The following is a 24,932-nucleotide window of genomic DNA, read 5'->3' as shown; positions in this document are numbered from 1 at the left end:
AAGGCCCGAGTCCCTGGTGGCAATTCATCCAGTTCATTGCTTTCAATATCAATTATATGAAACTTGGCCTGTATTCCTTGGCCGGTATTCGTTTGGTGGGCATTTCCACCTTTCCAGCCACTGGAGGGCTGGTGAGTGAAGCCTTCAGAGTTGAGAGACAGGTGGACAGTGCTGCTCGAATTCACTGGGATGGGGATTTGGGAGTGAGAAGTGCGGACTTCTTGTTTATTACTGTTTATTATTCTGCCATTTTAGTGGGTGAAGACTGACAGGCCGGGCAGTCACCATTGATGGATGCTTCGGTATTCTAAGTCTCCCTCACCCCTTATTTTTTCCCCACTGCTATCAATCTTTAGTGGTGCCACAGGTTGAAGATAAAAGCACAAAGGTCCCAGCACTGAAGCATCTGTTCAAACTCCAGGTTCTGGAGTTTCTGCCCAAAGAAGGGGGGATTTGGTTTGTAGGACTATGGTTGGAAACTCCACAAAGTCAATTTGATTCTACCCTCCTGGTTTATACCGGCAGCCGGTTTGAGGATAGGTTGACACACAAGGTGTCTGAAGCTGCTTTAAATTTTGAATGCCACTCTTCCTCTGATACGCCACCGTTAGTCTGACGTATCTGTGCTGTGGCCACCTCATTGAGATTCTCCTCCACCAGACCCAAATCAATTTAGCAGCCACTGAGGAAGTTGGGAATAGACTAGAAGGGGAAGTAGCAAAGGGCCAGTATCCCGGGGTCGCTGCCGGTGTTCCGGACACCGACGTGGAACCGGTCGTGACACGGAGAAGCGAACACGCAATAAATGGCGGAAACGTAGAGAAGTGGAAAACGGAGAAACTCATCAAAACTACATTGCATTTCATTTCTCAACATGAAAATTTAAATTACATAAACTAAACAAAAAAAATTATTCTTCCACTTCAAATGCTTCCAGTTTTCCAAATTTGTAAATTATCATTAGTTAGTCTGTTTATATTAAAAAATATTCTGGGTCTTGTTTACTCAGTGGATAAGAACAGCGCCTCTCTAAACCTGACTATTAACCGTGCAGGTTGTCAGTAGGACAGAGAGAACCTAACTAAGCAGGGCTGTCTTCCGCACACTTGCTCTACCGTACGCTGACGAGAGCACACTCAGGACGGTAAACAGGGTTTCCATGTGAACCAGGCTTTCTAGAAACACACCAAGCACTTCCCAGAAAAAGACATCAGCACAAGGCCGTTCACAATCCCCTCAGAAATTAACCACCCCGTTCATTTTATATTCGGTCTTAAAAATATATACCTCTCATCAACTAAGCCATGAAGTTTAAATTATTGCTCCATACACTTGACAAGAGAACAGTGGATTATGACATAAAAATTACACTAAAACTCTTGATGGCTAAAACGTAGGATTTTCGCCTTTGTGATTATGCACCCTTATACTGTGCGACCAAGGCTTCTTATAGCATGTCCTCCTTCAGCACTTAATGACATTTGCAAATGTGACGTTCTACACAGACGTGCGGGGATCACACAGAAACCGTGCAAACGACCTTGCTATATTACACTACACAATGGTTCAAATTAGGGCAAAGATTAACTCCTTAGCGAAAGCCATGTGGTATTATTGTACCATGGGTGCAAATTTAGGGTGTTGTATAACAAACATATGACAGTAATAAAAGAGATGCGTTTAGATAATTACACAGCTTTCACAATCATGTAAGAAATATAACCCTTGTTTAAATAACACAGCCTTTCAACACACATGCTGAATAACAAGTTAACACTTAAAATAATCTGGATCGTATCAGATAATGACAGTCTATTCCAAAACAAAGATTAAAAACATTTTTTTTTATCTCACCTGACATTTATAACAAAAAAAAAAAGTTTTTCAAATGTTTTTGTCATATGTGGTTTTATCAGATTACTTTCTAAAAACAAAACAAACAACTCCTTAAGGCTGAGGTGTCATTGATAACCTATTTAAGGGACCCAGTGCTCTTGGGATTCACTGTGCCAAAGTCACCTTTAATGGCCTTTTTAATATGTAGCTAAAAGAGCCAGAAGAACCAGGTCATCCAGTGTCCACAAGTGACTGTAATTAAAGCAGAGGAACGGCTTTTTCCAACACCCAGCCGGTTAAATTGGTTGTGCTCACTCAGTCCAATGAGTAATCGACCAGCGTAATCAGGTGAGCCCCCCCCCCCCCCCCCCCACCAACCCACCCTCCCACCCTCCATGACAGCCCAGCTTGCTGGACCTACGCTGGGGAGCAGCGCTTTAACCAGAGTGGACTACATATGGAACTGCTGAGTCAAGAGCAGCTCATTTGAAATATATTAGAGAAGTGCTTAGCTTGGAGGAGAGTTTTGACCATGGAGGCTCACAAGGAGCAGTGATAACACTATAAGCTTAAGTTGTGTGTTCGGTAGTAAATGTGGAAAATATTCATCAGTTTTCCTCAGAGATTAAACATCCTGGAGTAATATGTTCACATGGAGAAGGTCGTGCCTGGCGCACAGAGTTTCCCCTGTTTCTTCTGCGAACGCAAATTTTTGTCCATCGAGAACGGCTCAAGGTTACCAATAAATCTATCCACAGTTTACGCAACGAAAAAAAAAAATTCAGCTGAAATAAGGAAACCAGAAAGGTTTCGAAATAGCTTTATAATGGCATGTACATTTGAATCTTCCTCCGGCAACCGCTCTGAGTAAACATGACAAACTGTTGTCATGGGCGCCAAGTCATGTTTCTCCAAAAAATCAAAAAGGGGATGAAAGGAGCATAAACAAAGCCATAGTGTCCCTGATGTAAACTTTCCATTCAGCCATTTCCCTTCCTCCATCTGCCCCTGCACACCTCTTCCTCCTCTTCCTCCTCCTCCGGACCGTCTCTTCCCCGCGGCCCGCGCTGCTCCGCCCGGCCCTGACAGATGGCTCTGCCGCTGTTCTTTATTTATTTGCGCACGGCCTCCTACCTCAGACCTCCTCCCAAAAACCTTTCCGCTGCCTTTTCATTCTCTCACTCCGAGCGCCTTAGTCAGTGGACCATTTCCATAATCTCCATTAACCACTTCAAATGGGCCCTTTAAGAGCGCTCGAATTTGCATAATCCCATTAACTCTCTGGTTATTGCGCTGCCTTTACGACAATCCCTTGCAACATTCGTACAGGGCTGGGAAAAGAAAAGGAAAGAAGATCTAGGCGGGTCCATGCCAAGGCAAAAAAAAAAAAAATCAGTGGAGGAAATAATTTTATGAACACGGGGACTTTAACAGCATTTACTGGGGATGATGAATCTGCAAACCTTTTTAGCCAGCAACTTAAATAAACAGTATTAGGGGTGTGTAGAGTTGATGTGCTAGCTTCTGGATCTGCCCAAAGTGTCTACGGCATAAGGGGACAGCCAGCTTTCAAGGTGTGATGCATACATGTGCACATCGAGATGGATAAAAAGGATCGTTTGCAACAGGGGTGACATTCAGTCTTGTTGTTTAACACGTCCTGCGACTAACTCAAGTCTTGGGGAGTGGCTGTGTAGTGCGCTGTGTTTATTCCCTTCTTTAATACACCCACTTATCTAATCAGCTAATTATCAAGTCCTTCCTGACTGGTAGCAGGTGTGGGAGCGCAGGCAGTGTGCTACGTGTGACCCTCCAGGATATCCCCTCTGCAGCATATCATATTTTATGCCCAATTACACTGAAGTTAATGAACTCTAAATTGGATAGCTTTACCTTCTAGTGGTCTGAAAGTCGGGTTTATTTCAATAAAAGTACCGGAATTAAGTGAATAAAGTAACCTTTGCACAACACTTCTGCACCAAACATTCTGTCCAAGATATGAAAACTTTAGATTAAGGCTGATATAAATTCAAGTGGTTGTGATTACACCTGAGTTGCAGCGAATAAGCCAGAATCTTGCAACATCTATAAATTAAATAACCATCTTATCTCCAGTGTAGTTTTTATAGCTTTCACAATAAAAGGTCATAGGTGAGGGAAATGGTGAAGACAAGCAAGTAAACAGTAGGCATTTAGCTGAAAGACGCAAAAAGTATTCTTTTTAAAAAGTTATGATTCGGTGACAATTATTCCACTCCCAGATTCCAAAATCCAGGGAATCTTGGGAAGGACAGCCGGTGCAGCCTGGAAACAGCCCCAAACCAAGCGACAACTCAAATTCAGGGAGTGCGCACATGCACGCAAGCACGCACACACACGCGCGCGCGCACACAAACACCCACCCACTGCAGGCAGTGATACATGAGAATGGCAGCGTCTCTGCAGCGATCGGCAGCCTGAGATGAGGTCCACCGGTGGCCGGGTATCGCATCGCCCTGAAACGCACAATGCGGCACAGGCAACTCAGCCTGCTGCAGAAGAGAGTGACGGAATCCCCCCCCCCCACACACCCCCACGTTTTTCTTTTGTTTCTTCCCTCCCACCGTTCGGCTCTGGCACCGATCAATAAGCAATCTGTTAAGGTTTTACCCAGAGAAAAAGCTCCTAATAAAGGGTCCCCCTGGGCACCACTGTGAGCAACAGAGAAGCACACCAAGCGCTGGGCTCTGACGCCTACCTGTGTCCTGCATGTCGCCGACTTCTATTCCAGCTTCGGGTTACTAGGGCGGGAATTCACACCACCGCTACTTGGTCTGAAAGCCAGCCTGGGCAGAGGGCTGTGGTGATGGAATGCTCCGGGCACTAGTATCACGTTACAGATTCCCAACGCCCCCTCCGACATGCACACCGCCCACTCCACAAACAGCATGATGGATTTGGGGGGGGGGAGGGTTATGTTTGAATGATGCACTGTACACACGTGTGTCTGCTGCTGTGATCAATGCTCATTAATCACTCACGGGTCTGAAAGGCAGACGGGGTTCACATGCAAGGCAGCGGGAGCACACTGCAAAGAAAGCTCTTTAAGGCTTTCTGATCACAGACCCATTACATAAATGCATCACATAACTCATTCAGTGTATTTCAACTCCGATCCGGATAGCTCAGGCCTACTGTATGTGTAACAGCAGGTCTTTTTCCCTTTGGGTGGAGAAAGATATGAACAATTGTTATTCTTTTAGGCTTTAATAATTCATGAAAAAGGCCACACATTAATCTGAAGTCATCTATAATAAATGGTCCAAGGGCACTCTTTTTTTAAAAAAACTTTTCATAAGCATATTCTGTTATTATATAGAATTTAGAAGAATGCAAATGGCAGGCAGTAGTAAGTAATAAAACTAATTTTGTTTGTTTTTCATTAAAGTGAAATCTCAGACTTGAGAACAGTTATATCAGTGTGAGCAAGACTACAACAAGAGGTCATCCAGTTCCCAGGCACAAGGCTTTGTTATAACAACTAAAAATCAAAACATCCATTTTAGACGTCTGGCAGCAGTCTCTGGTCATAAACTACTATGCTGGTCACAAACCGCAGTATTTAGAAAAAGTGCTGTGTTCAACACTTTGAGTCTTTCACATTTGTCCCCAAATTTAGAAAACTAAATATTTCTGGCAAATGGAAGATTCAGTACAAAAAAAAAAGACATCTCTGTGAAACAACAATGCAAAAGCAGGTTTGCGTGCTGCTGGAATCAAGTCCCGTAAAGCCACGCAGCCTCTCTGCTCCACTTGCGAGCAAGCCTCGTTTCTATAGTCCTGTTCTGCTTACTGTACTTGGACAGAGAACACACTGGAAGCCAAAATCTGGGCAAACGTGATTAAATAGATGGCTATTCCCATAACACCAGACACAGGCAGACTTGTGAACATGTTATCCTGACTCTAATCTCATGTGCTTAGCAGTCGGGGTACGTCCCAGGCTGGGCAACGGGCGCACACCCAGGCGAGGGCCCTTGGGCCATCGCAAAGCCCTTCATCTTTCTTGCCCGGACAGGCCGAGAGCTAGTCCGCAGTGTGCCAAGAGAGCACCTCCTCAGAGAGGCAGAGCATGACCCAGGCCGGCAGTGGAGAGGTCTGCGCTGGTCGACCACATCCCACGATGCAAAATTCAGCATGGGCAGCACCGTGGACCAGCTGTCGGAGCGTAACAGAAAAGAGGGAGATGCGGTACAGTAACAATAGACAACGGCTGGTTTTATGGATGGAGGAGTACTTGTTTTTTCACATCTTTTTCATGTCTTTCCAACCCAGTGCAAATATTGAGGAACGGATGCTATGGCTATATGGTTATTGCTTTTGTAGAATAATATATCTCTCCTAAATTCAAGGCTCCTTCCAGAATTTGCATTTCCATGAGCGAATCCTGCTTTGCAGTTCAATGGTACCTGCATCTACATTTCAAGTCAAGCTGTGCTCCTTTGACACACAATCCATATAATAGACTAATAGTCCATTCTGCTTTAACTGCCACATTAGATACAAGCAGGTCTGATAGACTTGGCTTTTGAAGTGATCGGAGTGCTCACTGCATCTTATTGGTTCCCGCCCAGCCCCCCCCCTCTTTACTCCACCCACCCACCCTTGAACACAAAGCCCAACCATACCCTCTAGTCTGTCCAAGCTGCTTAGCCATGCAGACTGGTTCACCTAACAAGTCTTGGTTTCCTCGAAAAAGGACCCTGAACAATGCTGCAGCACCCAAGACAAGTCTCTGCTTTAATTACAACTCTGAAGGGTGTGGGCACAGGCCCGAGGTATCCTCATACAGACTGGCCCGACAAATGCACTTTCTGTGGGAACTTCAGTTAATTGCAACTGCTGAACTCTGACAAGGATGGAGGAGCACAGTGAGTGGGGTGGGGCGGTGGAAGGGGTGGAGTTGTGGGGGCGCTACTGTTCTTGGATCGCAGAAATCCTTTTTGTTAAAGCTAATGTGGCAGAAAAGACTCTTCCAGTAGAGTCTCTCCCAGCCAGTTTAATCTGTACGTGTGGTGTGAGTCTTTGGAACAAAGGGGTCAGTGGCCTGGTGATTCTGAAGACTCCCTAATTGTCTGTTCCAGACAGATTAAATGGGCTGACCCTGGAGCCAGCGTGGACTCAATGCTCCTAGCTGAGTGTGTGACAGTTCCACCCCCTGGGCTCCACTCTTACAGCTGTGCTTTTGGGTGCTGAACCGAGAGTGCTGTGACCATGCAGAAGTCACAAGGCTCCCTCCTTCATGCCTACACGCCGCTGCTCTTAAAACAGGCCCAACACAACTAGTGATGCTATATCAGCCCTGTCTCCTCGGGCCACTTGACGTGCCTTTAACAGGGTTCTTCTTCAAAATGGTCATCTTGCAGCCCACCTCTGAGCAAGGAGCCCTGCTGCTAACAAAAAGCGGCTCCTACTCAGGAATAGGTGTGGGCCTCGCCTCCGATAGATCGTCACGGGGAGGCTGTAAAGAACACATCTTGAAAAGTCCTCTGCATTAGGTGCGGTTATGAACGATGATAATGACCCATGAAATTCGTCCCTGGCCCAAGCAAACGCCCAGGCACCAAACAGTGGCTTTTTCAAAAAGCACTAAGTGCTTGGACACCTGGTGAGCAAGCGGTTACCTCGGCTGCTGCCAAAAAGCTTTCTGGGAGAAAAAAAAAAAAAAAAAAAAGAGTTGCATGACTATTAAACGGCACACAAGACAGAGGGACTATTTTCCAGGGATGCTGGTAATAGTGTGCACTGAGGTATGCTTTATGGTCAGATCAGGATGTTGTGCTGGCCTCACAAAAGCCATGCTAACAGTATACACTGTGGAAGGCCAGATTCTCCCTAGAATGCAGGAAAAGAAAGGGCACATGGAGAGAGCATACGACAGCACAGGTAATCAAAACGGACTTAAAAATACTGGATGTTCTTGCCTTTTGTCGTAACACCACTAAGACCCAGTATTCACAGTCAACCCATGTTAGTTATTGCGGTTTAAAGAAGGTAACCACAAATATTCTTTTTGAAAGTAATAATTATGTAATTAATTCATGGTTAATTAAATAATTCAACCAAAGATGACATGTGTCAGTATGTCAATAAGTGTGTGGGTCTCTGTACAGCAACTGAAGTCAACTGATAGAAAAGTATCTCATACATTCAACTGCAGCCATCTCACTTGGAAGGAAAAATTCCAATTCTAAAACCAGACCAGAATTTTTTTCCAAGTTGATGAAGCTGTTTAAACATTTGGCGCTAATTTTCCAATAATACATATTTTTTTAAATCTTAAATTAAAGCAGATTTCAGATTGTGGAACAGAACGGGGGAAATCATGCGTATACAGCAAGTCACACCATATGTAGGACCAGGAGCCTACAGGGGGCCTCTATGACCTGATATTCCAGCTCATGTTTTAAACACACCTAAGACTCAAGATTACGCCAAGTGATAGATATCACATTATTGCAAGCTCAGAGCACTATATAAAAAAAAAAGACTCAGTCCATAATGCCCCTCTCATTCACATTCACCACTTGTGTGTGCAGACCTGAAAGGATATCAGGTTGTGGGAAAACTGCTTTGTGAATCCTGGATGGAGTACTAGATAACAGTCTCACACAGTGTATGACATGACTAAATTAAAGCTCCTACAGCAATTACGAAACGAATGATTGATTTTGGCCATGTGTGTAGTACCCTGAGAGCAAACGTGCATATCCCCTCCCCATCCTGGTCATCACTCTCCACCCCATTATACAGGCCTGAGGAGCAGAAATGTCTGAAGGCTTTCTAGAGGAGCAAGGCTATTCAACACTAAATCCCGGTATTAAAGGCATAGTCCTCTGGGGTTTCTGTTTGGTCCTCAAAAGACCAACGTCCTTCAACTAGTTATTGACCCGTTTCACCTGGAATGTAAAATGCATACTGCTAGCATGCAAAACGTCTTCTGAGCGCCCAGTTATTTGTTTTTACAGCCATTACAGACAGATTCCCTGACATCCAGGTCTACTCAGTCCCGTGCATACTTATACTAGCTAACAAGGCATACAAAGACTTAGCTCTTTTATGAAATTAGCTTTTATGAAAACAACACCAAGCTAAAAAGGCTTGGATGGACACAGCATCCCCGCAAATTGCATGTAACAGATGATCCAGTCAATCATTAATATAATCGAATATTATAAATCAATAAGTAAAACAGGGTTAATGATTTATAATCAATCTTGTCAGTGTTTAGTGTGCCATCAAAAGGTACCACAAAAACAAAAAAAAAATGTAAAAAGAGAGAGGGTGCTCGATACTACTAGAGTGCTTGGATTTTCCCCAATGTCCTTACTGGGACCCAAAACACACCTTTGTTTTGGGCCCATAATTCAGCTTAACGGTGGGATGAACAAGAAAAGGGAGTCCCTAATCCTATTAGTGCAGCACCTGAGCTGGAATGGCTAATCCTGTTTAAACTCACTACACAGGCTCTGTAATCTCCCCATATCCTGATGTTCAGCTGGGCTCCACCAGTGCCCAGAGGTGAGACTGCGGTTCATCATTATGCAGGAAGCTCTACCATCCACACCTCCACCAGGATCACAGGTCCAACATCGCAGGTCGTCCATGGCCAGGAGAACGACAGACTTTGTAGATGTGTGTGAGTGTGTGCTGCGTTTGCAGATCAGAAGGAAAGGGGGTTTTATTTTGCTAAAAATTTATCTAAAATCATTAGCAATTCATTTTGTTTATTTTTGCTAAACTATAAATAGCATCTGCACTGTGGTGTAATGCTACTGATGTACGACACTGTGCTGTAATACATGGATTTAGGACATGGATATTACTTTGCAAAAGCAATAACCATATATCCATAACATCCGCTCCTCAGTACTTGCATTGGGTTGGAAAGACAGTCTTAAAAAAAGTACTATGTTCACTAACATCTATCAGCTTGCATACTGATTCCGTCACCGGTTACACTTGCACTGGCAAAACAATCAATGTTGAAACACATTTGTTCCCATGTGTTATTGCCTTAAAACATTCATCACCTGTTTGGAATTATTTGGTGGACTTACAGGAAGCTTACAATTTTTGCCCAGCAACATTATTTTTTTGACTTAAGCACAAGTTCACTGTAATGACACATTCTAAAACACAACAGCTAAACACAATAAACCTTTGCATTTTATTATGGCGCTGACATCATATTAGCCTGATGACTGAAGTCATCACAAAATGCTTTAGCAGCCAACTTCATTTACAGAACCTCAAATAAATTTATAATACAATTATATCCGCACAGTAAAACACATCATAAACTAATGCCAAATTTCAGTTAGCAAAGTGCTGCATGTTTAATCAAGCACGCCTTCATTTAGAAGTTTCCAATGAGCCTGGAAGTAAAATCCTACAGTAACCTAATTAATTACAGCCTAAAATAGGTCTAAAATAGATAAAGCCTAATATCGCAATGTTTTGGGGGGTTAAAATAGTGAAATAATCAAATCTAGTGCTCAGAAACCAAAAGATCTTTATCTAAGCCTGTAAGCTAGAGAAACTTGGATGTGTTTGCAGGCAGCCAATGATTTTCATTATGGTAGTTTCGTTGATTTCACCAAAAAGCTCCAGGGAGCTTCCACATTTAAAAATCATTTATGCACAAAACTTAAGCTGGAGGTTAAAGTGGATCACTGCTACAGCTTCTTCTTAGTTCTCACATGCATCCCAGACAACAGATCACTTGAGATTACAGAGCTATGTAATAACAGAAAGAATGCATAGGTCAATTAATCCCCAATCACAGTCATGTAGTTTCATTTGTTGAATTTAACATGCAGTTGTAAACCCATGGCTTGATGCCAAGCTGTTGCCATGTCAGCCACAATTCATTTGTCTTCCATAATGATTCACCCTACCACAGGGATTCAGGTTTGGGCCCTAGCTGTGCCATATGCACCAACTGCCAAGAAGCAAACTAGTACATGTGGAAGTCTTTCTCCCCTTCAAGAGTTGAGAAACTGACAACCACGCCAGAGCCAAAACTCAACTACAACTACACAGAAGAAAACCATAAATATTTGAAAAATGCCCCCTTCTAAAATATCTCGAGTCTTGCTCAACTTCCCTTCTCACTCTGACCCCCCTGAACTCTGGTGTCAGAGTAATTTTAAAATGTCACTTCAAGCCGTGGCCTGATGGCCTTTGTGCTTGGGGTCGTGGTTCACATGTTCGTACTGCGAACAGGAATTCAAAGAGAACACAGCATTCTCTGATTGAGTGTTGAATCCGTCTTGTATCATGGCCTGCTGGCACTGTTGTCAGCTGTTCTCTCAGGCTAAGGCCCAAAAAATGGTTTAGCCAGAACAATTCTCAAGTTTTAAAAATCCTTTGTTTCCACACATTTCCTCTTTTGTAGCGCTTCATTGCGCTTTGACAAAATTCTAACAGTGTATGTTTGCATACTAAACAGAGTTCTTCGTTTCTTTGGTGCTAATGCTGGCGTGAACCGATGAGCTAATGGATAACGCTAACTGACGTTTGGCCCAAAGAGGAAGCCCTTGAGCACATGAGTTCTGATTCTCAAAAATGTTACAAAAGTAGGTGTTTCCAGCCAACTGGCCAAAACCCAGGGAATGCCAGATAGAACATGGACAAAATGCTCAAATAATGTCAATGCTCATTTGGTTTTCCACAGACTTTGCCATATTTAGTATATTAAGAGAAACAATCCGGACAGGTGGCAATGTAGCAAAGTAAAAGGCAACGCATAAAAAAATGGTAGAATGTCAAGACAGTGGTGCAGTAAATATGCTCGTGTCTGGTCAGTAACGTCAGCCTCACCAGGTAAGCACAAACAATACGCTATTTATATTACTGTCATGCTACAATTTAAAACTGTGGCACAAAGTCATATTAAAATATAAATACTTCAAAATACTACTGAATAAATGCATCTACTGAATAAATACTGGACAATGAACCCACAATGAAACGCACATAAATAGCAACACTAACTTGTTTTTTTAAAAGTCTATTGGAGACACATGCTAATTCTGTAAAATCGGCCAACACGCGATGGCTATGAAGAGTCAGTGCTAAAGTCAGAGGGAACTGCAGTGATATGTTGAGAAGTGCAACTTCATGCTGCTTATGTTTCAGGCCATCACAGCAAAGCTGCATTTGTCAGACTGAGAACCGCACGGATATTGCAGTGGTGTGGCAATCCAGCACTATTTGATGTCAAAGTTCTCCCAGCAAGTCCGTGACTGATTTTACAGTAGGTGTTTAGAGTAAGGGGTGGCCATTTCTGTTCGGTCTGTTCCTAACCCCTGAGTCCCCTTCTTGCCATCAAACCTTGCAGATAAAACCCTTTCCTCTGTCTGTGGGAGAAAGACAGGTTTGACATGTCTGCAATTCAGGAGAGAAAACTCCCAGATGACATGGGCTGCCATACCACACGTTTCACATGTCCCCCCCACCCCACGCCACCCCCACCCCACCCCACCCCACCCCCATTCCCCAAATCTCCAGTTGTTTGAAGGTCAGCGCTTGCTGCACACTGTGGTGCAGTGACTGCCCACCCTCCCTCTCCAAGGCAGAACCGTGGGCTTGAACGGCCTTCGCCGAGGACAATAGCGGAGCGGTTCAGAAACGCGTGCTGTATTTGGATATTCGCAATTTGTGAAACCAAACCTGTGCTCGCTGAATTCAGAGGCTAACAAAGGCACATCTGTAAATCCTGACAGAAAACAAATTGTTAATAATTGTTAATGTCTGCCCAAGAAATTATGAAACTCACAATTCACAGCTGATGTAAAAGGGCCTAATGGAGCAGGAGCAAAAATAGTGTGTGTAAGACTTCTTGACTGATTTAAGAATTTCAACTGTATGATTATGACGGTATGCATGATCTTCCATTATTAAAGAGAATTTATCAAATTTATTGAAGAAAACGTGTATAAAAATCAGTCTACCTGGCAGCTTTTTTGTGGCCAAAAAAACAAACAAAAAAACAAACAAAAAAAACAGCGGACAGTATCAGTTTAGATCCCAAACTTATAATTAATTACATAAAACCAAACCAATAATACACTCGAATTTACATTAAGAATATAAATGAGTTTTATAGTTAGCGTTATTATTAAAATTATTTTAAAAATATAAAATTATTTTAAAAATATATGAGCATATGATTTTAAATCAGAGTAGGAAATGAAAAGAAGACATGATAGATATGAAAGTATTTTTTGCCCCGTCATAGAATAGCTATGGTTCAAATAGGATTTAATTTTAGTTGCTAAAACAAAATATCTTTCAGAATGGATATATTTATTTCTATTTTGCAATTAATTCCTACAAGTATTTTATTTAAAGTTACAAACTTCATTAAGTAGAGCAGATATACAAAAACTACACAAATCAATTCAAAAGTTTGGAGTCAGACACTAAACAAGCCATTTCTCTGTCTTTCATTTACATAAAGATTCATGAGGAACAGAAACACTGGTCAGGGGATCTAAACAATTATCACATCTATGTTAACATTAAATTACGTTTTCAATTCACTGCATTACAAATGATTAATTTAATAACTGAAGGTAAAGTCCGTAAACTTGGCTAGCTAGCTAGCGATCTTCTTTACCCATGTTTTGCGTATGAATCAAGTTTTTGTCGGCTTGAGAAAGGCTGTGATATACCGACATCATCTTCCCTTTTACGACAAGTATACAAGTATATATTAATTTACTTCCGTTGTCAAAACAGTGTGAGGCTTTGCTGTACTACACCTGCCAGCAAGAACGTAAGGAATGTAGTTTTTAAGTCTAAGATTTAGAATAGTATACTTCAGAATAGTGTGAACAATGTCAAGTCCATTTAGGCTACAGCTGCAGGTGAATGGTTAAAAGCTGTGTGTCTGTACGTGAACGGACAGCCCTTCAAAACAGCATATTTCATCCATATGTTATCAATTTTGCTTATTTTTATTCATTGCAGTATATGCTTCTCAAAACAAAAAGCTCGCACTATTTTAGCTGGCTTCGCACTTGTCCATAAGACGATCTTGATTGTTTATGGGCAAGTTGTCCAAAACTTGTGGAAGACGTGCAGAGTTCTGGCGTTTGGGCACCATAACACTCACTTTGTTCAAAGCCTGTCAGATGGACAACGAAGAACAGATGTCATGAAAACACGTACCCAGTTCTCTCGCATGTCGAATGAAAACACGCCCCCTGCAATACATTTATGGTGTTTATGTAAAATCAAAATGCTTTACAAATTATGGCCTCGGCCATTCTCATGGGTCGTGTAAGGACAAAAGGCAGTTCGGAGTCTCTCGCCACCGACTCTCTCTTCACTTAAAACACATAATGCAGCTAAGAAAGTTCCCCGCGCCACTTTTTCTGCCATAAATAGTGTACAGTGAATAGGCAGGCACTGAGAAAAAGGCTCAACCCCGTGGGCCTCCTCGAGCACAGGCACAAACACAGAGGAGAACGCCCGGCTCCGAACAAGCCGAGCGCTCGCTGACGTCCCACAAAAAGCAAACTAGAACTCGAGGGTTGGTCTGGAACTTTCAGTCAGCGTTTGGCTCGTACGGAAGCTCTACTCTCAGCCTTCATTCTCCTCCCGCTGGTGTCAGTATTCTCGGAGCACCTCAAATCAAGTTTCAGGCCCTCCTAGTTCACGTGACTGCCAGTGTGCAAAAATGAATGTGGGTCATGCATTAAAATGTATGAGGCGTGCAGAAGGCATGGTGACGTGGTGATGGAGGCTGTTGCTAGGCGTGAAACCAGAATGAAACAAACACTACCAATATGTCCTGCAAATGGACATTTAGTGTGATATTCAAAGGGGTGGGGGGGGGGGGTCATAAAAAAGCTGAACAGTAGCCAGAAGTCTTGCCACATCAGCTAAAACGACATATGCATATCTTCACTGTTCAGAGTCTATTATTCAGAATCTTTGCTGGGCCATTTCACCACTCAGCATAGGGCTCACCAGAAGGGGCATCACATACTGATATAAGAACCAAGACATTTGGGTGCTCCAGGACTATTTTTAGGCTACAATGGTAAATATCACTTCCAAGGATAGAAAATATCAGATACAATGACAGAATGTTCTTTTTGGGATGATGTTACCGCCGAGGGATATATGAGGAATAATAAGAGAAAAAAAATGTCCGTCAACACTATTAGTTAACATAGCTGTTAATTTTTAAGACAAGCTAGTTGGAGAGCAAACGTGTTGCTGGCGTGAGTCTATTAACTGACCGTAAATGATAATAACACTTAATTAAATAATAATTTTTGACGTTTGATTAAAACACACTCTTACCATCTCAGTCTTATAGTATGCCAACAATCAAAAGCAGCCAAACTAAAATTACTTTGCCAAATCACGTTTCAATGTTGTGTTTGAAGGATTTGTTTGCATTTTCAGTAAATGTTGCCCATTCATTTTAAAATGACTACACGCTACCTTTTTCCCAGAAAAAAAGAAAAAAAAAAGATGCAGTCATTTTTTCGGCTGCTTTGGAAGTCAGGCATGCTCTCCTCGAACGCCCTTGCATACCCAGGACACAGGCTCCAAAATGAGCCAGAAAGATATTACTGCAGCAGGAACACGAAAACCTGCGACTCCCAATCATATGCCACTGGTCAGTCCTTAGACATTGGAAGAGGGGAGCTTGTGAACCAGTTTTTCCATCCTGCATTAAAATAACCTTGATTAACATTGGAAATGAGAAGCTGGGTCCTGCCATATGAAAGCAGCTCTGGGCTTCTGCTTACTCCAGGTCATTTTATTTAATGACGCTTTGAACCTAGATTACTGATTAGCAAATTCCTCTTTCATACCAATTGCTTTCACAGAAATCAGGCAGCAACTTTAATCTTTAATGGGATGTTAGCAAGACTTTTAATGTAACATTGTGTCAGACTATTAACTTAAAATTCACCACTGGAGTACAGTTTTTGTTCTCTCTGTTTTATTCACTGAAAACAGATTGAATCAGTGATCCAGTTTAAATACATTTGCCAAAAGTTTAGTTAATAGAGCTTCATAAGATTAAACAAGTAATGTGGCTTTTGCGTCATGGTCTGTCTTAGTCATTGATTATACAAGCCAAACTCCCGAGTCTCCATGGATACCTTTACCTATCTGACTGCAATTGTACCAAAAGCAAGCAACAAAATTTATTTTCGCTTAATAAAAATAAATAAATAAATAAATAAAAATGTATTAAAAAAAACAAGTTTTAGAAATATCGGCGCTGAACATACTTTTTTGACACCAATTCATGATGTCAGATGAATAACACTAAATGAAAAAAAGTATAAAAACACATGCATCCTTTTTAAACATTAAATATCACTACTGTGAACAGTGAAGTGTAAAAGGCTCCACCATACTCATATTACCCAAGAACAACAATGTTGTAGCAAAATCGACATTTGCCCTGAAGACCTCTGTAACTAAATTCTCTCACATAGTAATCCAACAGCAATCATCTGAATTCTCACAGGAATGAAGTAACAGCCAGAATGACTCCATATTATGTCCATCTTAAAGGATGCTGTGTGTCTTTGGCGAATAGATACTGCTGACCACCATTCCTGCTTAATCGGATTTCCAAACTAAAGAGAAAGCTCTGTCTTGTGCCATGTCGGTTTAAGTTCCTTCTACCACAGTAACTACTCATTAATGGACAAGAGTCACTGGCAAAAAGTAATGATTACACTTTAAGTGATTTAATGGATTGGTACATTAAAATTAACCAGAGAGATAAACTCAGGTCTCATGATAGTGTTGCAGTAAGTCATGGGATGGGCACATATTTTGGAAAGTCGCGCAATCTTAGAACCATAATTTCGATGAGTGCTTCTTAAAAAGGGAGACAGTCTCTGTTTTCTTGACCTTCAGTGTAGCAGGTTACGTTCCAAGCAGATGGAACACTCATTAGCGCTCTGTGCACAATTTCAAGGGAGGTAGGTTTCGCACACAATGGAGAAGAAATTAAACAGCAAATCGCCACCCTCTTGACACCATAAATTAATTACAGGCACATGCATGGATGTAGTTGATTTGTGCACACACAAGCAGAATGACCTCAAAGTGCTCCCCAAATGAAAGTGAAAAAATAATCTCACTACCCTGACCAGATAAACAGATTAGCCTCTCTGTCACTTTCAGAAGACAGTTTACTTCCTTAGAATTACACAAGTGCTTCTCTTTCCTATTGTAATGGATATCTTTTACCAAGAGTATAGATTCAAGAAACATCTCTGCTGCCTTGGTATATACTGTGAGAACTCAATATAGAAGTCAGAATAAGGTATTTGATTGGTGTGTCTACACACTATTGCAATATAACACGAAAGATTTAGTTGATCACTATTGAGGAGAATCACTTATCGTGTGGCTTGAATTTATCAAAATATGAAATGTCGTTTTTAAAAATCGATTGATAAATGAATTAGCTTTAGTATCAGGACCAGTTTAACCCTGAGCTCCATTTCTTGTCTTCAGCATACACCATTCCAAGGACAAGCATGCCTCTCAGAAGGTTGAGAAAATGGCGGACAAAACTGTAAGTTGAGGTAAAATATAGCGTAACGCCACCTAGAGGGCCGTAAAACCAAAACTGTGTTGGTTACACACAAAAATTCAGCGAAATGTTTCCACGTACCGCCACATCACAATGTATATCTAAAGGTTTACAAAAAATACCATATTAATTCAGACAGTTATAATGTCAATTCATAGTGTGGTTCAATGTACTCCATCTAACAATAGCAAAACTAGGGCATAAAGGTAGTGCATTATAACAATTATAAATGTTTCTTTGAAGGTTTGTTGCATTGAATTTCTGGGTGCCAGTTTCACCTGAGATAACATAACCTAAAATACTCCACAACAGAACCAAAGTCCAAAGTAAGCGAAAGCAAATCTTTGCATATTGATCCATTTCATCCAACATTCTTCCAATAATAAAAATGTTTTTATATAAAAAATTCATACATGACTATAATATAGGCAAATATATAAACTTCAATAAACAAAAGGAAAAATACTGTGTGACAAAAAAACATCGATGCCGATGTCTTTTATATCACAATTTTTAAAAAGGTTTTACAACTGCTATTGACACAAAATGGTTGGAGGGCTCTGGTTGTTCACCAGTGTAGCTATGTTATCAACTGCCATTTTTTTTATCCATGCAATAAAGCAATTTAAATAGGTAACATACAACACATTTGGACAATTTTTTTTTCCAAAATCTCCAGAAACCCTTTCATGGAATAAATACTTGAACCATAACCAAATCAGGAAGAGTTTTACACCTCCGTACAACATGTAAGCAAAGTGTCTAATTACATAGTACCGAAAGTTTACTCATTGATGTATATTCAAAATACTGTGTTTAAGCACAACAGTAATGAGTAAAAATTTATTTCAGTCACACAAGACCTGAAGAATACATCACTCCAAAATGGTTAGGCTACATAACAATAATATTCACTCAGACATAATAAATTGGAAAAAAAAAAAAAGACTGGAAATAAAGCAAGTTTTTCAGAAACTACTGAAGTGCAACATGGCGTGGACATATAGCACTTTACCGTATGTATGGACTCGCAGCTGTAACTTGTATAGGACAGAGTGGGCCCTGTTTTTTTACACTCTACACCTTGGTCCACAACTCAGAAGCCACAGTCAGTCAAGCAGTCTGACTCCAGCTAGATTTATTCACACTAACCACATAACCAAACTCCTCAGAAGTAACACAGCGTGAAACAATGCTAGAGTTACTTCAGTCTGCAAAATATTTATTTTGAGGGCACATCTGAAAATTGCTGGGTTTTATAACAATTATTCCTGAAGACCTTATTCCAAAAAGTTCTGTGTTCATGTCTGTTTAGTATTGTCCAAGCCACAAATTTACATAATACATTGGTAATAAATAATGTGAGCACAGATCCGCTGACAGGTAAAATCAGGACTGTGGAGTAACTCATACTGAGAAATTGCAAACTTATGCTGAAGACAACATAGCTGTCCTGCACCTCAGCACATGGGATTTCACGCTCAGCAGAAAACTGGGAGGAAGCACTGATCAGGAAGATGTTACATGGCCGTCTCCAAAATAATGACTAGTTGCTTTTGTGACAGCTTCCCTATCTTGTGTCTGGGGGGATAAAACTGAGATAAGAAATAACCAAAGAGGGACACGTGATGCGCATTTAAGTTTCGGAAAACGATTTCTCCTAATTTTGTTAAGTTTAATAAAGAAGAGAATAGCAACTCCCCGAAATACAGAGCGACTACACCTTGGCCATTATTGCACCCAGTGGATGATCACATTTGGGAGTCAAAGGACAATTCATAGCCAGCTATTCTTCACAACATCACACCAGGTCAACCAGTAAATGGTGAATGTGAATTATGGGCGTAAAACACAGTGCTGGGGAAATCTGTCAGATGATCCAAAAGTATAAATGGGTGTCCAGACCTTTTGTTCTCTTTCTTAAACTTGAACCACCAGAAGGAATACATGCGTTACTCCAGCAACACCAAACTGCTTTCTTTACTTAGGTCCTGGTCTCTGGCTAATGAATAAATAAATAAATAAATCGTTTTTCCCATCCAAAAATGCAGAGTCAACAAGGTCAGGTAGCATGCCTATATGAATACCGCCACTGCCACAGAATATTGCAAAGTCCTGCAGAAAACAATGTGTCCCGTGCTTAGATATGACTTTCCACCTCTTAATGCAACTATTGATCTATTGGGCCTGCAGACCTTTATCACATAGTCTACTAGGCAAAACAGTGTATCAGAAGAAGGTAAGCATGCTGTATGAGACTGTGAAAAAATAGGTCTGAATCTATGAAGCGTTGCAGGCTGCAGACAAAGCTCTGCTTTCTGCGAGTGCCCAACTGGAACTTTGCCCAAGACTGGGAATGAAGTGAGGAGGGGGTAGGGTTGGTTTCAGCATTTCATCTCAGAATTTGAACTATATATAGATATTAAAAATACCTTTAAAATTCTGAGACAAACGTGAAATTAAAAACAAATGTGGATGGTCAATAGAATTAGGGTTTTTAGTTGTTATGGGGCTGTTAGTTTTTATATTTGAGTAATTATCGACCAAGGATCGACCTCCTTTCGAGGAGGATACAAGGCATGACAACCAAAGACTAATAACAGGTAAATATTACTGCGCGAATTGCTAATATGCAACAAATGAGGCCTAAAATTTATAATGTGCCTAGAGCGCCAGACAATATGCTGAACCTCCTATTAGAGAATATTTAAGCGAGACTATTAAAGAAAATCATGACTGTTCATCTCGTTACTAAGAAAATTTGATTGAATCCCCCTAAAAAGGGAACGCTAATGAAAACTAAGTCAAGACTTAAAAAAAATAATAAAAAAAAAAATAATAATAATCCCAGATCTAGAGGATTTACCTGCACTTTATCGTGCCTATATTTTTAAACAGGACTACATAAAATCAATAAAGAAAAACTAGAGAAAATAATACAATAAGCTAACTTTGCTGTGTAGGAAACGTTTAGCAAAATAAACAACCTTGCTGTCAATACTAAAGTTAATTCACTGCATAGCCCGTAATAACTCAATCTAAAGGGTGGGCGAACTGGACTTTTGAAGTGGCCCTTGAAAATACCGCTTACCTGGGATTCGTGCTGTTCCAATACACAGCGTATCTGTCTGAAATGATCTTGCTGTCGTCTGCCCAAACTGTGACCCAAAATAGGAGGGCAACCATCAAAAGTGTCAACTCCATTTGATATGCAATACAGTTTTTGTCCATTATGCTCAAACGAAATGTGCTGCTTTCGCTGTCACTCCAAACGAACCGGGGGGGAAGATGTTTTTGCGAGTGTTTTTTGTTCCCGTGACTCTTCAGAAGAGGTTAAGAATAACGTCCGTGGTATGATGCTTATGCACGAACATGCACCGTTGGAAAGATCTTATATTCACTCATTGCATTCTACGCCCATCAATCTGTACAGGTCTGAAAAGTGAAATGACGCTCAGTGAACGCAGATATGCTACGGTGCTTGGGTGCGGATCAGCACACGTTCATTCAGACTACAGCGTTAAGTTAACCTCACTGCCGCTTCACTACTTCGAACCTACTGCATGCTTCCATATCCACTATAATCCAGGCAGTGGAGAAGTGGCACAGACGTTCCTCAAATGCATGTCGTGCAAACTCTTGCGTCAGTTGTTGGAAGCCAAACATACAGCCGCTTGTCTCTCAAATCCATTCTTCCCTCGCGTTGCTTAACTTGGAAAAACTTTCCTCAGCCTTGACACAAAATGGCAAAAGAATCCATACGCAGAGCAACTCGCAAACACTGCAGTCCTCCAGATCACAATGTCGTACTCCACATGCATGCGTGAAGGGAAACCTCAAATCAGCACCGCGTTAAACGGAGTTGTGCGAACCGGTACAAATCTAGCAACTAGGGTCTCGCTGTGCGCTCTCTGCAACTCGGCGATAGCGCACAGCATAGCGACACGGGGCGACCGGAGCGAGACGTTTCTGCTTTGCTTCAGCAGCCAAAGGTTAAAGAGCACCCCTGTGTTCCATCTTTTCCCGTTGGCTTAGCGAAGTTCTTTGGCGCAAGTTGCTGTCTTTGAGGTGTTGCACGCTCCCTTACCGACTCGCTCTCCGGCCACGACGCACGGACAAGGGGACACTGCATCACTTGCAAAGTTCAGACTGTGCGGCTTCACGGCTGCTTGCGGCAGGTATTAGCCGAGTGTCGTGCGTTGCCTCCCACAGTCAGCAGTCTCGGCTGAGCGAAACTGACAATATTTGCTTTCCTCCTACGAGTCCGGCGGTTGTCTCTCCTTAGCGCGGTCCCCGCTCCTTTTCTGGCTCCCGCTGACTGACTGGGTGCCTCTCCATTCACAGCCAGTTCCTCCACGCGGGGCGGGGCTGCAAGGAGACCCCTTGCACCTATACTCGTGTCAAAAGTTTTGATATTAAAAATGCTACTAAAACAGCGGCTATTTATAAAACACGTATTAAAACGATTTTAATGGAAGGTTTCCACATTTAATATTTTATTACATTATAAATGTTGCAATATACAAACTGTACTTTGAATGTACACTACAAATGATAAGGTAAATAAATAAATAAATAAATAAATAAATAAATAAATAAGCACCCCACAGATGTTTCGAATCACATTAACTTATGATTTCATTATACACAGTTTTCGTCTATTTTGTGAACGCCCATACAGAGCAAACAGAAAATACATAATTTATGTTCTTTAACTTAAACTTGATTTATCTGTGGAACAGAAACGTTCATGTTAAGCAGCAGAGCTGCTTGCTGCCTTGCATGGGCTCGTTTTGCTTCGACAGAAAGCAGACGCACGCGCTAGGATCGAAGCAGGGAAAAAACGGAGCGTTCCACGATGTGTGATTCAGCACTGATAAATATTTAACCGTCGGGGTAGGCGGGCAGTGGCCTGCGATAACCAAGGAGAGGGCGTGTGAGAGGGGGGGGGGGTCGAGAAAAAGAAAAATACGAATGAAACTTTAATTCCCTGCCTTTTAAAAATGGCACGGAGATTAATGGTGCGCACTTATAAACGTTTCACCCGCTTTTATGCATATATGCATGGTGCAAAGGGCGGTCGACAACTTGAAGAACAAGCTGCTGAAATGATTACAATCCAAGAAAGACATCTTTTTTTTTCTTGAACTGTAATTTTTTTTTTTAAAGAGCTTGAACAAACAAACGTACGTTTAATAGCAGTTGATGCCCAGATTGCAGTAAGACGGGGCTTCACCCATAACTCACTCCAGCATCTTAGGTGGACACCACGCAGATAAATAACAGGCGGTCATGTGCAATCAATGCGGCTGGCGCACAGCTCACGGAGACCCGTCTCTCCATTACAGCGGTGGCAAAGGGCAGACGTCCGAGTCACAGGTCATATTTCTCCCTGCCGCCCCTCGCTTCCTGAACGCTTTATGGGGCCAATTTACATCAGATCTGGGGTTACAGGAGTGGGTGGTGGGCCCGTGCTTTCGTAAACGATCGACAAAAACCCTCTGCCCTACGGCTATGACGCCTCTTCAAAGGCCAATCTACTCCAGCGCCACCTGTTGGCTATGACCAGTAGGGCACAGGTACAGATCGAAGAGGTGCATTACATAGTTCAGGTCAGACGCAGAGGTCGGATGGTGGCTGTCATGAGTATATGTTGAAGCTGACCTACACACTAAGCTTTGCACAGGTCCAGGCCCATCTCAAGACTTGTCCAGCAGAGGGCAATGTGACTAATGCATTGGCCAAAGCTTGGCTGCCAGTCCGAGTGGGCCAGACATGGTCTTGTTTGCGTCACAACAGCCTCAGATCAGTCAGCATTCAAATGTGTCAGCTGAAAGTCATTATTAAAAGCCCTAAAATGCTATGACAGTGGTACTGCAAATGGACTGTAGACAAGCCAATTTCCACACCCCGCCTCCATATACAGCAATCAACTGACAAGTCCAGGCAATGTTTAAAAAAAAATAAATCTATCTGTCATCATAACAGGTCACTTTGCAAAAAGCAGTCAGCTGGAATTGTATACTGGCCTGAGGAGAGATGTGGGTAAAGGGAAAAGAAGAGGCCACATCTGCTTTTTCTTTCCAGAAAGATCTTCAGCACACACCAGCATCCACAGGGAGTGTAAAACACTCCTGGAGGGAGTGAGCATACCTTTTTAATAAAGCTTCAGACGGAGCCATTCTCCAGAGAAGCGAGACAAGCTTTGGTGGAGGATTGTGTCAGTCACGAGCACACGCACACTGTTTAGTCTTGGTGTAACTGACTTTTGTCCATTACAGTTGTATTTTTAAATCTGAAATAAAAAAGGATCACGATACTACACACGGTGCCCTTTCATACATAATACAGAGCAATTTTATAAACGGTTAATATGCCTTAGTGCATTTACTCCTCAATAAAATAAGTTAATTGAATATTAAGATTCTCAATACACGTTAAAGAAAAATTGTGTGTGTGTGTGTGTGTTGGAGATAGAGAGGCCATATCCCCATATGCACATGTTTGCCCTGCTATGCAGCCTCTCAAACACAGCTGTAACCAAAGAAACTGTTGGCCTCTTGTTCCTTGTAATATTGAGTGTCACAGACAAGCCACAGCTCTGTTTTTAAAGTGACTACAGAAGAGAAGGCCGGCCCTCTCTACTGCCCCGGGGGGAGGTGAGGAAGTCCCTTACGAACCTGGGCTACAAATTTTTATAAACCTTTAACACCTATTTGCACCACAGTAGTGAAAAACCTGTAGTTGTTGACTTTAAGAGCAGCTATTTTGTCTTAATCACAACTAAATAAAAAATTTGATGACACAGGACATGTGTCCAGTAGATGGATTGGAATGGAAGTCAGAACATGTTAACACAGCCCAATCGCTGTGAGCAGGCAAGACTTTGTGAGTGGGTTAAGACAGTACGGTGGTGTGCACATAAACCCCATTTCCTCGCCAGCCTTTATGTTCACCAGAGTGCTGCAAGACAAACTCTCAGTGTACTTGTGTTTTTCAGCCCGCAAACGGGGTCGCCAACCAAAAGCCTCTGTAATCAATTCCATCTGTTTAACTTCTATTTAACATAATTAAAGCATTTACAGCAGCTTAAGAGGGAATATGGGATAGTAATTGTTTAATCAATGGGTGAAATGTTTCCAGTGTGGATGCTGTTTGCTGGTCACTGGGGTCTACTGCTTGCAGATGTGCACTCACATGAAAGCGTGTAGTCTCTCACTCGACTCGCGCTCGTGCTTTAGTCCTGTGAGCAGTTTTACTGTTGCTCGGCAGTGATGATCTTTGTCATGTGCACCCCCTGTTGAGACCAAGTCATACTGCAAGCCAACCGTACACACTTTAGGGAGCTTTGGGTGCCGTCACCAGGCATTACTAAGAACACCGCAGTAGGAAACGCAAAGTTTAGCGGTTGCACGCTCACATTTGAAAATGCATTAATGTCTGTGGTTATCCATAGCAGCTA

The 24,932-nt window shown here is 42.0% G+C and overlaps 1 protein-coding gene across 1 annotated transcript in view; it reads right to left on the bottom strand.

Moving 5' to 3' along the window:
* The window catches only part of LOC113568547 (ephrin-A2-like), an 86,482-nt gene extending 64,715 nt beyond the window's left edge, over positions 1-21,767 (bottom strand). The window contains exon 1 of the mRNA XM_035523118.1: positions 20,562-21,767. Coding sequence (XP_035379011.1) covers positions 20,562-20,701 — 140 coding nt within the window. The 5' untranslated portion in view covers positions 20,702-21,767. The remainder of the gene's footprint in view (positions 1-20,561) is intronic.
* Positions 21,768-24,932: the final 3,165 nt, after the last annotated feature.

This window comes from Electrophorus electricus, chromosome 26 (assembly GCF_013358815.1).
Source record: "Electrophorus electricus isolate fEleEle1 chromosome 26, fEleEle1.pri, whole genome shotgun sequence".
NCBI classification, from domain to species: Eukaryota; Metazoa; Chordata; class Actinopteri; order Gymnotiformes; family Gymnotidae; genus Electrophorus; species Electrophorus electricus.
Note: the sequence above shows the minus strand (reverse complement) of the source record. Positions and strands in the feature narration are given on the sequence as shown.